The sequence below is a fragment of the Aulostomus chinensis genome, chromosome 10 (genome assembly GCF_037954235.1).
Source record: "Aulostomus chinensis isolate RoL2024-O1b breed Wild chromosome 10, RoL_Achi_v1.0, whole genome shotgun sequence".
NCBI classification, from domain to species: Eukaryota; Metazoa; Chordata; class Actinopteri; order Syngnathiformes; family Aulostomidae; genus Aulostomus; species Aulostomus chinensis.
In genome coordinates this window covers 12,004,778-12,018,919 of record NC_141329.1, presented here as the reverse complement: position 1 = coordinate 12,018,919, position 14,142 = coordinate 12,004,778, and the positions used below count along the sequence as shown (strand labels likewise).

General features: G+C 38.9%; 1 protein-coding gene across 1 annotated transcript in view; it reads left to right on the top strand.

Moving 5' to 3' along the window:
* Window positions 1-14,142, top strand: part of LOC147254428 (solute carrier family 12 member 9) — a 69,015-nt gene that overhangs the window by 26,043 nt on the left and 28,830 nt on the right. The window contains exons 7-8 of the mRNA XM_086216048.1: window positions 999-1,156; window positions 4,266-4,348. Of these exons, the coding sequence (XP_086072174.1) occupies window positions 999-1,156; window positions 4,266-4,348 (241 nt within the window). The remainder of the gene's footprint in view (window positions 1-998; window positions 1,157-4,265; window positions 4,349-14,142) is intronic.

Here is a 14,142-nt window from a genome sequence, read left to right as displayed (position 1 = left end):
CCTGTACAAACCAAACACACACCAACACTAACACTCTCTCCTGGATTTCATCATTAGGTACCCCTGGCAGTGTAATCATCACCCCCCCTCTTCAATCTTTCACTCTTTTTTTTTTTTTGAACCCCCCCCCCCGATCAAATGAGTTTGAAATGACACTCCACCTGTTGGACCACTTGATTTTGATCTCCTTTCTGTGAATGTAATGAAAACACAAACTCTATTTGCGGCTGCAAAAAACATGGGTGTCCCCTGCAAGTGCAGTGTTTCAGTGCACGGCAGAAGCAGTCAGTCCACTTTATTTGTTCTTGTCTGTTTCTTCTTATTCTTTGTTCCCGTTCCGTCATCAGTCAGATTATTTTCTTCTATATTCTGGATTATGCTGACTAACATGCTAAACTATGATAGTGAACACAATAAACCTGTGAAACAACATTATTCTGCCATTGTTGCTATTATGCAGCATTTAGCTCAGCCTCCAAGTACTGTTACTAAAAAAAAAAAAAGAATAAAAATATATAAACAAATTATAATGGCTTGAAGTTGAAATATCAACTTTGAAAAAATGAGGGCATAAAAATAAATAAACTGACAACAATGTAAAAATAAAGAAATATAATTTGGAATGGATGTGACTGGTAAGTGTCCATTGGCTGATGAGGTACCTTTAATGAAAACCAACCAAAATTATGATTACTGAACGAGAGTAAATGATAAATACACATTGCACCAACCAAATGTGAAATCGCTACCCAAATATGATGCCTGTGTCCTGTGTATATGCAAAGATCTCTGATCCTTTTGTGAGTCAGGATGTATTCGCTGCTCATATTTTGCCACATTTTCTTACGTGTGTTACTGTAATATATCCAATAAAATGAAAGTTGAAGTGGAGATAATTGGAACTGGTTGCTGTTTGCTTTGTTGTTGTTAAGGATTCCCAAGCACGTTTGTGCAAAGAGCCTGTTTTGATAGTAATTTTACTCTCTCAAACCTTGTAGTGTGCTGCTTCAGAAGGATTACAGTTTCCTGCGCGACATCAATGTCTGGCACCCCTTCGTCACCATTGGGGTTTATTCCTCCACACTCTCCGCTGCCATGAGCAACCTCATCGGAGCCTCACGCATCCTCTATGCCCTGGCCCGGGATGATTTGTTTGGTAGGTAGCAGAAGAATTTCATTTAATGCTCATCATTCATGTTTTTACGGTTTTTGGATGTGGATGTCTGTCTGTCCATCCGTTCCATGTTCATTAACATAATATCTCAGGAATGCATCAGGGCATTTAGGCAGACATTCTCACTTGGATTCTTGGAGAAACTGGTTAGATTTTAGAGGTCAAAGATCAAGGTTACTGTCTCTGCACTCAGTAATTTACACCCCGATTATAACAAAATGTCACACAACTGTCTTAATAGCATGGAATGATATAGTGATTGTATTTCATATCTTAAAGGTCAACTTCAATACGACATCATAATGTTCTGCAAAAACACTTCTGGCCAGTATTTCAATGCCATCTCAATAATGCCTTGAGGGAATAATGATGAATCCTATTTGCCAAAAAAGAAACTGAAACCCTTTTCATTACCCCTCTTTAAAGTCTACATCACTTACATTATATTATGAAGCTGGACACAAATGGATGGAAACAACCACTGGACTGATTGGTTGAACTGTCCTGTCAGTCTACATGAAGTCATGATTACACTGCATTTGTTTCGTTTATCATTATAAGTGACATAATAAAGGAAATACTATTAACATGAGGCTTCCACTCGGTAATGTCTCATAAAGAGTTGATGTTTTATGAATAGTCATTGTCACATGCAACGATGTGATAACTCTTATTTACAGTGTTACACCCTTGTGCAGGGCAGATCAAGAGAAACTAACCAGTGTCAGTCACTACATCTCAGAGTTGTCACGTTAACCAAGAAGATGTTCTCGCCGTCGTTCTCCTATCAGGTCCTGGCGGCATTTGTGCGATTTCCATCTGTCCTTGCCTCTCCGTGAATCCTTGCAGCCTGGTGCTTTGTCATTTGTAATGACTCTGAGCAACTTCCTTATCCTATCCTCTGCTCCTTTGTTAAGTCTGTTGCAAATTGATTTGTCGTGTGTGTGTGTGTATGTGCGTGTGCGCCCATGCCTTTGCACTACGCCTGTGCATGTGTCTTGGGAGATTAATGGCTGTATTAGTGCAAGTTCTTCCAGACTGATCGGACCGAGCGGAGGCAGATGACTCAAGTCAGTGCAGTCTGCTTGACAATAATCAAAGGGTTAACTGAAATTAGATTAATCAGTTGAAGAGGAAACAGAAAGATGTAATGACCGGGTGATGCAGTGGTTAGTGTACACAGTTGCTCCCGTCACCCCTCACAATTTTTAATTCTTTCGTCTCTATAACTTGCTCATCTCTTTTATCCGTTTCACCTCGCTCTTGTTTTTCTCTGTCTTCTCCTGACGCTCACTCTGCCTTGCTCAGCCACACCAATTTGGCTTTAATTCTTCTCCATTTGAATCCAGTGATTTATCTGCTTTGAGATCTGTATCCCCCTCCATCACTAACCCTCACATTGCTCCTCCCACCTGCACAACTGCCATTTAATTTTCTGCCTGTCTTGCTCTAATTTATATATATGGGATGGACAAAATATAACACACCTTGCAATACAACCCAACCATACCACAAATTGTAGTCCCAAATGTTGTCTTCACATGCCACACATATATCTTCTTTTTCATGATCTCATCCCAGAGATCTCCATTTGTAGAATTAACACCGATAGACGCTTTCCTGCAAGGTTTAGCATTTAGCCAAGGAAGCAGAAGCCGACTATTTTAACTTTACCAATTTGTCATATCATTGGAAAGCACCTTGATATTCGATATAATAGTTCATTTTTAAAGCTAATATCTGCAAATATAGACGAAATGCCTTGATATCCTTAGTAACAGGCCTCTCAATCAGATTCAACAAAAAACTGAGCATTGTAATCTAATGAATAAAGAACGTTTTCCAAGCTGTTGTATTATACAGCTCAAGTTTAACTGGCAAGTGATTGCATGAAAGGCTGCTATAATTCATCCACTTACTCGTATGTCAGATGAGTTTGCTTGGCTTACTGTCTCATCTAACTTACTTTCTCTCTCTCTCTCTCTCTCTCTCTCTCTCTCTCTGCATTAAATTTCAGTTTTTGTTCATTTTGCTTTAGATATCCTGGTACCTGCTATCGGGGAAGGGAATGACATACAAGACGTACTTCTCTTGTAGTCCTGCGATGCGTTGTGGTGTTGAGTTGGCTGCTGCAAGGTTTTGGGCATTTTTGAGACATTTGCATTAATTCAGAATTTTAGGGATCACAAGTCTGTAGTTGAAAAGTGTCAGGAAAAACAGTGTTTGTACATACAAAAAAGCAATAAAGTGACATAGCATCCCTAACAGTCAATTTTAGATAGAAGATGTTAAAATCTTACATCATTAATTCAATAAATCTTTCTGTCCAGGAACTATATGCGTCCAGTTTTTCCACAATTAAAGCCTCTGAAGGCCAATCATCCTGTTTTCATCCCAGAGCTGCTGATGGAGAGAGGGTTTTTTGTCGTTGTTTTGTTTTGATTTTCTATAGAATTCAATAAATTGGAAAGAATTCAATATTTTCACCAACACTCAACCTTTCCTTCTTAGCTGTAATGATATGGACAACACATAATCTTAACTTTTAATGGCTAAACAAAACAAACCAGCTTATGTAATAAGATAGTTCCATTCATCCACCCATCCATTTTCTACTGCTTATTCCTGTTAAGGGTCGCAGGGGGGCTGGAGCCTATCCCATTTGCCTTTGGGCGAGAGGCGGGGTTCACCCTGGACAGGTCACCAGTCCATCACAGGGCCAACACATAGAGACAGACAACCATTTACACTCACAGCCACACCTACAGTCAATTTAGAGTATCAATCAGCCTCGTCCTCTCTTGATGTCTTTGGACTGTGGGAGGAAGCTGGAGTACCAGAGAGAACCCACACAGGAACAGGGAGAACATGGAGACTCACACAGAAAGATCCTGTGCTCAAGCTGGGGCTTGAACCTGGAATCTTCTTGCTGTGAGGCGGCAGTGCTGACCACTGCACCACCGTGCTGCCTTAAAATATTTCCAAGTTGTGGTTTGACATTGGCAAGATTTGATCAATTCTATGTGTATATACAAAAATTAATAAATCAACTTGCATCAGTAATATTGGATTTGCCCTGTCTTTCCCCCAGGTAAGGTGTTGTCTCCTGCCAAAAAGACATCCCACAGTGGTAACCCCTGGGTCTCCGTGCTCCTGTCTTGGTTCCTTGTGCAGGTGAGAAGCAGTTTATTACTTTCACAAAGGAATCAAAGTACACAACAGACAATCAGCCAATTATATATCCAGTCTAAGAAATACTGTGGACACCAATTAACTGGCATTAGTCAATAATGAGACAAGGTTGAACAGATTTCTAAACAAATTCAAATTCGAACAAACAAATTCGAACAAACAAATTCACAGATACTGCTTATTTTTGTGTTCACTTGGTCTAAAATATGGAGCTTCCTTTGTCAGTAATGTAGATATAACATTCGTCCTGTAGTTTGTTTTACTATTTCAGCAAAATCGAAAAATCAGGGATAAATTCCAGCTGAGGTATGAGAGCAACAGAGCTCAGTACAAAAGAAATGCTGCTTTTTTGAACAACTTCAAACAAGTATCTATTATTCTAGGATAATAAATGCATGCTTGGCAAAGTGCTTGGATAAAATCAGCCCCATCTCCTGTTGTTTGGGTTGTGAAGTCTTATTGTTGAAACTGTCCTCAGGCATAAAGCTGAAGAACTACTCCAGTTTAACGTCGTAGAATTCTTCTTTTCAAGGGTTTCATTCACTTTTAGTGTCTTCATTCACCATCTGCAGTGTAGGGAATTAAAAGAAAATATTTAGTAGGTGCAACTGGTGCCTTCACTGTCAAATAACTTTGGGGTGTTTTACAAAATTTGAGGACATTAAAAAATGTATATAGTCCATGTTTGCTGCTTTTAATGTGAAAAGAGTCCAGGCTGTGGCTTTTATCCCATATATGTGTAAAACTCCCCACCAGTCTCCCAAATCCCACATGTAGACAGAAACATGTTAGTTGGCAACATTGCTTGCATTGATTTTAACCAGACCAAACTCTCCAGAGTCAGTGATAAGCATATTTGATTACTTGGTACGGAGGAGCCGAATACTTCTTGACCTTTGGACTGGCTGTGAGTAAGTCATGAATACTCGTGCTGCTCCATTCTTTGTGCCCTGTGTGCCTCAGTGGATGAGCGTCATCTTAAGCCAGTTTATATTTCATTTTTAAGTGGTGCTGCAACTTTCCTTGCCATCTTATTTAACTTTATTTTGCTTGATGGGGTTGGTGTTGGTGACGGACCAGAACTTGGGTTGCCATCTTCAGTTGGAGTGGTCAGATTTTTTTTTTTTTTTGAGAAGCCTGCAGTCCATTGTCTCATGGGTTTCGTACTGTATATGTTCGAGATAGACACAGAAATAAATTATATGCCTCCATGTAGATTTGGGATATTGAGCATAACTGGTAAAATTAGGTATGCACATTATTTGATGTTTTGCTAACAACCCATATGTTGATTTTTTTTTTAACAACAGATTTGTCTGATATTGTTATTAACCGATGTTGATATTATCAGTTTAAGAACACATTTATACAATATACACATTTTGTATATTAAAAAAAAAAACCCAACACATGTAAACACTGTGAAATTGGAAAAAAAAACAAACTTCTAAAACATTTGGAAAAGCCCATAAATCCCACCTTTACAAAACGGTTTCCTCATCACAAACAACAGACGATGAGCAAAGAAGAATAAACTTACTGTGAATATCAGCCATCAGACTGATGATGTGCCAATATTATCATGTATCCTCAACAAAACTATTTGTTTGTTTGGAGGTCTTGGGAACAATTTTTGTCCCTTGATCACATTATTTAGAGGCACTCTGACAGTTTCTTGTGGTATCTTTGCCCCTCTCCCTCGTTAATTGCAATTTTGCCAGTCTTGCATTTCGATTGTGTCTATGGTTAACACTTCATTACATTAGTCATAATCTTCTTGATTAGAAGGTGACAAAGAAGGATCCACTACTGAGACAACTTGTGTTTTTCAGTTTTCAATTAGAAAGTAAATATCACAAATTACTGTTAACTAATTATTATGACGTTTCAATTAATTAGCAAAATGTTGTGTTGTGAACTGTTTCACTCATTGTAACGAACCCACAGCATCTTTTAGCAAATTGTTGGAGCTTCAGTACTCTGGTCCACTGCTCTCGCTGCTGTTATTTCCAGTTGCAACAATGTTCTCAGCAAAAGAAGGTCGGATAAATCCACAGTACGTCACCTGCCCAGCACCTGAAGTTAGCAGTCACCTTGTAAATATAGTGCAGCATTTGCTAAACTGACGGACAGATCTCTCCCTTTGGTGCTGCTGCAGACGAACACAGGGCTAAAAGAGAAGTGAGTCAAATCGGGATGATAAGTGGATAGAAATGTGGATGCTTGTGCTGAAAAACAAGAAAAAGCAACATTTTTTTCTTTCAACAAGCTAATACAATGTAAAAATGTTTTTTGCTGCGAATGGCCAAACATCAGGTAATGCAGGTTTTTGTAATAGCTTTATTTCATCATTTTCCCTTCAGTAATTGCTCACAGACGGCAGAGATTGTTTTTCCGTTTTCTTCAACAACCCATTGATCTGTGGAAAATGAATTTCCTTAATGTTTCAGGTGTTTAATTTTATTTTAATGCAGAGACATTTCCTCATCATATAGCTTGTGGTCACTGGTCATGTCCTTTTAATTAAAAAAAAAGTAATTTACTTTCTTTTTGTTTGATACAAAAAAAAAAGGTGGTTTGATTACTTCAAGGATGAAGTCCTCATTTGTACAAAGTGCCAGTTGAGTGCTCCCTTCAGACCGAGTTACGTATAAAAAGGTTAGCAGGATATACATTAGGCCACTGACTCTGTTTTGGTCAGAATCGGTGATGTGAGACAACAGTGTTGTCAAGGGTAATTTGGGACCATGTCAGAACACTGTTTTAATCCAAAAAATCAGACATACATGTGCCTGTAGTTTTTTTTTCCTGTGTAGAGGCCTTCTAAGTAGCTGAACGACATCCTTTTAGATTGAGTAGGAAATTTTGGCCGAGGAGAGAGGGGTGAGGATAGGGAGACAGAGAAAGGAGGATCTTGGGATCAGATATGCCTGACTATTGCATCATTATCAGAGGTAAGTGTTAAAGACGGAATGGCTTATCATTATTTACGGTCTGTCTCTTATTCTCTCTCGCTCTCCGTCCCTCTCTCAGTCTCCTTTCTTCATCCTGCACGACTCTCCATGAGTGGAGGAGGAGCAATTACATGGAAATCGTTAGCTGCTCGAAGATCATTGACTCTCTCTTCATCTTTCTTTTCCTCCGCCATTTGAATGATTCACTGATGACAAAAGTCTGATTGTAATCTCGCCTCAAACACTCACTCACAATGCAGTATAGAAAAGGGAAGTGGGTCTTTCATTGGAATTTTATGTAAAGGGACACCAGGGTAAAAGAGGGACAGAAACATTTAGAAAAGAAGTTTAGAGAGGATGATACTGAATATGGGAGGTCAACTAAGGAATGCAGTTTGGCAGGAACTCATGGGATTAAAAAAGAAGACAATTGTATTTGATATAATCCAATTTTATTTCTCTCCCTGATGTGCAATGGTGCGGAGGTCAGCACTGGTTAGAACTTAGGTTGTAAAATTATGGGAATTCCATGGGAATTAACGAGAATTTGTGGGAATAAATCATGAATTTAAAAAATATATAATATAGTTAAAAAGATATAGGGATTTTAAATATAGTTGGGGAAATATATGTTTTAGCACAATCCTGACTGAAACAACTGGTACAGTACCTGATACCTGATGTACAGAAAAATATCTTGAGAGAAGCAGAAAAAGAAGCAACACATTGGAGGTAGCTAGCATCATGACCTCTTCAGTGGTCGATGAAATGGTGCTAGCTATAGCTTACATTTAGCTTCTAACTTATCAGCAAGCTATCTGCTGTATTTGTACATTTTTAGATGAAAATTATCAAGTTAAACATTAATGCCATACATCAAATATATTCACCCCATATTTCATTAAAACTTACTTCACTTTATGTAGTCCACAGGCTCAAATGTGTGGCTTCAATAGTCTTGTGCTCCGGGCTTCAAAAAGGTGGCCTCAGAAGTCCAGGGTTCTAGAACTCATACATGAGGTGGTGAAATGAACAGTGCATTTAGAGGGTGTGGCCTCAATACCACTGCAGGAAATAATGTTTTTTGTGTTTGTAATTGAGGAATAGCATAAATCATTTCAAATTAACGTGCATGAAATCTGGTTGTTTTGATCAGAATATATTGTCCCCAACTACATCTAAAATTCGGGTGGCATGGTGGTGCACTGGTTAGCACTGTCACTTCACAGCAAGAAGGTTCCAGGTTCGAGGCCCCGGCTCGAGCACGGGATCTTTCTGTGGTAATATGGTAAGTATCCAATTTGGAATACAACCAAAATTCTCCAGTTAAACATCTCATTGAAGATTTCTGGAAATTTACTAATTTTTACCCCATTTGCAACCCTACCTAGAACATATAGAAATGGTACCAATAGAAAAAGAACAGCTAGTCATTTAAACGTGGGTCTATGATACAAGGTGATTGTTTGGCTTGTCACCAGTCACAAGCACTTCTCCCAATACAAATGCGCTTATAGGTTCTATTAGCAAGTTTGCTAACATCATCCCAAGATGTTGCATTAGTGAGTTAAGCACTTTTAAGTTAGGCTAACTGATCTATCATCAAAAGCAAGCAATATGCTATGATTTCTGTGTGTGCTCAATATACAGATGAAACTTCTCCTCAAAAGAACTCACCAACTTTTAGAAAATACACTGATCTTCCACCCTCTTCAGAAACAGTCTGCATGAGAGGTGAAACTCATAGACACCAGAATACTGCTAGCTGCTTAAGCGCAATAAATGGTTGTGAATTAGCTGGGTAGCATCTCTAACCCTTAGATGAAGATCCATAATTGATGTAGTGCAGTGAGTGCTGTGAAATGTTTCTCACTTGTCGTTTGACCCAGGTTAAATAGACAGGGACAGAGGCAGCACTCTCCCTATTACAAGTCAGTGTAGCATCAAATGAGTTTGATGCTGTTAAAGTAGTTGCATAATGTTTCTTTGAGTTGCTTTATCTGCATCACAGTCCAAACATACACTCAAGCAAAAACTGAACCCAGAGACACGTCAGTGAAAGCACTGGCTTTGTCTACCTGAACATTACTCAGCTGCTTCCACTCTACTTTCCTTGTTGAATAAGTGGCTGTGTGTGCTAATTTATTTTACTGAAATTTATGGCGATTTATGCACACAGCTTTCCAGTAAAAACATTCTTTCAACTAGCCACACAAAATTTAATCAAAAGCTATCCAGCATGTGTGAGTAGACACACACACACACACACACACACACACACACACACACACTCATACACGCGCACGCACGCGCACACACACTCACGTACATGCGCACACACGCACACACACACACACACATACATACATACATACAGCACTGTGACAGCAGTTGTCCATGCCGGCCTGTGTCTGAGTTAATGGCTAATTAATGCTCTGGTTGAGCTGGCTCCCAGGGGAGCGCTGAAGAGACACCCACTGACTTTGACTGCAAGAGGTCAGACATATTCTGCTTTCTCTCTATTACTCATCTTTTTTAATCTTTTTCATCTCCTCCTTTCCCTTTTCTCTCATGTTTCCCGCCACCTTTGTTCCCTTTTTCTGACCCATGCCATTTTCTCTCTACTGACACTAGTAGGACATTATTAATCTCAATTCCCCATCATTAACTTCTCTCCCCTCTCTCTCAGTTTACTTCTGTGTCATGCTCACAAAGTTAGTGTCACAGAGTTCCTACAGTACTCTCCTCACCCTTCATAAATACAGTGGAGTGCCCTTGAGCACTAGAGAGTTGGCTCCAGTTCCAGTGGAGCTTCTCAGCAGTCAATCCTAAAATTCATGCTAATTGGAAAGAAAAAATATTGTGTTTGTTTTCTCAATTCTGGAGTTACCTCCGGGTTTGGGTCAATCACCCCAGCAGATAAAGATAAGGATGGCGCAATTGATGTTGAGACATGCTGATAGACTGTTTAATTCAGTACAGAAGAGCTAATGATGGCCTGTGCCTGAAAGATTTCACTTATACTTGTGTTTGTCCTGTTAAGAAAGAATAAGTGAGTGCTGCACATTTAGAAGTGAATGCAGCCATGAAGGGTTTCTACAGAAAATGTGTGCCACCCTTTGAGCCATGCGTTTGACTTCCATTATGTAAGCTGTTGTCATCTTGGCGACTAGCAAAAACATGTTTAAAATCCATCTTTTAAAAGAGGGGAAAACACAAAGACAATTAATATATAGAGAAGCTACACATAATAAATTACATTTATCCACAAAAGTGTGTAGTTTATAAATGGATTACTGATCCTGATTTATTAATTCCACTTTAATTTGGCAGTGTTTGAACAACTTCCGTATAACAATGATTAGGCTTACTAAATTATTTCAACAATGATGAGTTGATGTTCTGGTCCGTTGACCAATCATGTGCTCCACATTCTTCCTCTATTGTTTTCGTGATGGTAGCATCCGGTCAGGAGCATCCTAAGATCACCAAGAAAGAAGATAGTTATTTGCCACTTTTTAAATGTATGTCTAATTTAGCCAAAGATCAACAACAAGAGACAAAATAGTTATATGCCAGTTTTCTCCAGTGTAATCTCAGTTGAGCGGAGCGCCGAGGTGCTGCTGGGATGTGCCTGTTAGGCACTTCTGGTGGAAAACAAACCATTGATTAGAATGGACTTTTAAGAGCCACAACCCGCTCATGAGCTGCAGGGTCGGTATTGTGTAACTAGAACTTAATTTTCTCTTCCAATATTAAGCATTTGTGAGTTTTATTAATTTTATTTTGAACATTCAGAATCAGAAGCGTGAGCCAGTTCCTTTCACCCTACACTGAGAAGGTAGTTTGACAAGGAAAGAATGGAAGAGGCACATGCACAACACACAAGTCTATGCCTCCTGCATCTGTAAAGATGCCGTGTGTATCCCAACATGCAGAATGACGTTCTAGCACATTCTCCGTTGTTAAAGCTTGTAATACGCTGCTGAATGGATGGTTAATTGGTGACAAATATATTTACACTGAAAAGTTAAACAAGTGTAACGGAAAAACTAATCATGTGTGGAATGCTGCATTCAGTTAGATTGTCAGCGACTTGCATCAACTTTCATGGCATAAACACAAATCCTAGTTGTTGTCAGTGCTCGTACATCAGCGTGGATGGTAGAAACTTAACAATGTCAAGAGGAGGAATCTGATTGTTGTGAAAATTTGATACTATAGATTCACAAAAATTGTGTTTTTCTGTTTTCATAATGATCCGACTCCTCACCATAGATTAAGAACAAGACAGAAAGCCAAACTTCAGCCTCATACCAGTGCCTGTACAGAGCTCTAATGAGTGAAGAGAAACAGAGGATTGTTGAAGCTTTCATCCTAATCTGTGTCTTCTCCTCTGGGACTGTGGCACTGCTCTCCCCTGGCCCTGGTTCTTTGTTTTAATGATGGACTTGGCTGACTTGTACCAGGCATTGTGCTCATTCCACCGAAACAAGCAAATATTGATACACACTATCAATGTTAAGGATATTGAGACTTAGGTCAACTTTTGTAATTTAATCATTTTCACTGCATGAATTGATTGTAATTTCAGGCCTGGAAAAGTTAAAAAAACAAACAAACAAATAAAGCTAAAATGTTTTTTTTGGGATAATGTGCTTCAGAAAGACCTGAATATCAGAGTACTCGTTGTTAAGATGAAATGAGAAAAATATTTTGGTTAATATTGATTTAATTTAATACACATTCTTTTTTTATGGGGGAGGTTCTGAATAAATGGTTTCTGGCTTCTGATTTTGTGTCATAAAATGTTTGACAACCCAAATTTACGATATTAGCTGGCATAGTTTAATCATCCTGCAAGCTACCATAGCTTTTCCTTTGGGAGGGGTGAGGGGCTGCTATTTCCAACTTAATTTTTATGCCCCTTTCCCACCACCCACACTAAGGTGGGTAAACCCGCTGTTAAAAGGCAGTTGATCCTTTAGATTAGGAGTTGCCTGTCTGTTTTGTACTTTTGTGCTGTCACTTTTGACGTCAACTCAATGGAATTCATCGTATGAACCGGAGTGTTGTATCTTGGGCTTATAAACAAACATTTTTAACTGCAGTAAAAGAAGCATTGATAATCATGGTGTTTCTTAAATTTTTGTCGTGTCTGTTTTCCTAACTCGACACCAACTGAATGTTAGAGGACATTACTGCTTGAATGCATCAGCTTTTATTTGTGTCTGAGATGACATGAAATTGTGAAAATTGCAGACGGAGGCAACAAGCTGTCATTGGCTCCATGTATATATTCAATAGTGACCCTGACCGCTCTTCATGTGTAGGTCAACCGGCACTTTGAGTCGAGGTCTAGATTGGAGCAGGTGCCGGTGCCAGTGGTACAGCTTTGGCCAGTGTGCTCTAGATGTTACTGATCCTACACACTGGACTTTTAATGCTGCAATTATGAATATTTTCCATATTATCAATGGATCAAAAGACTAGTTTGTGACAGCTATAATATGAAAATCCTTTATAATACCTATGCATCTTCATTCTTTTAGCTTTTTTATGGTTGAGATTTAGAGAAGTAGAGAAGTATCTCTTAGGGCTTGTAACTGTACTGTGTTGTTTCACTGCTGCTCTGAATGAGGAAACCCTGAAAAACACATTCTAGATTTCTTACCCAGCACCAAATGGCAAAGTTGTCAGTGACCTGGTGAATATTGTGCTGCATGTTGGAGCTTCAGAAGATGTGGTGGTAGTGGATACAGGTGAGAGTAGGGACAAAAAGAAAGTATCACACATGACTGCAGCCTAAAATATGAATACTTAATGATGCAAATGTTATGCTAAATCTACATTCTATGCAGCCATAACGTGTTATATTTCTTTCATTTTTTTGTTAATAAAATAGCAAGATGTAGCACAAGTGAAATAGAGGAGACTATCTGCTCTTATTTAGGTCATTAACAGGAAGATGGTCTGCACACGGTCTGATGTCAGAGAACATGGCATGAAGCTCTAGTTATAATGGAGGTCATCATTTCCTCTATTAGAAGTCACCTTTTACTCCGGAGTCAGAGATGGAGAGTGAATCTCATACATTCATGTGCTGTCAAGATTATTAGATATTCGACTCTCCCGCCGAATCAGAATTGTAAATGTGTCTCGGCTCGGCTGTGTTGGCACATAGCTGCTGTACAGTAGCGAACATAACTGACTGAACAGCAGCCAAGATACCATCTTAATTAAAACGAAACATTAGCATCAATCAGTAGCTGCTAGACTGGAGTATGGGGAGGCTACCTGTGGTAATTTAAGGGTCCCCTGGAAAATGTAGAACAATTACATTTTTTAACAATTTAATTTTAACACCCTGGTGCTCACTGAATGTTGGTCAAATCTATCCCAGACGTCACCTTCCTAATACAGTGCCGGCAGATAATCATATTTAACAGTTTAAATCTCCGTTGGGACCTGGGGACCAAAAGGAGCTCATGCCTTTCTCTGTGGGAATCACTGGCTCAAAGAACGTGTTGAAACTGGCATTGATAATATTTCACACTCCTTTTGTGTTTAAATGATTTTTTTTTAATGGTTTGGTTAGAAATATGTTCAGAATAGAAATAGAATATATCGATTGTCACTGGAAGCTCCACGTACAATGAAATCAGGAGTGCTAATACAAACATTCTGTAAATGATTACTAAAAAAGTAAGATGTAAAAATATTGACATAAAATTGAGAGCAGGAAAAAGTAGTTAATATAGCATATGTTGGTTGTAAAGTGTTCAATGGGTAGCAGCATGAATGAGTGAAAATGAATGAAAA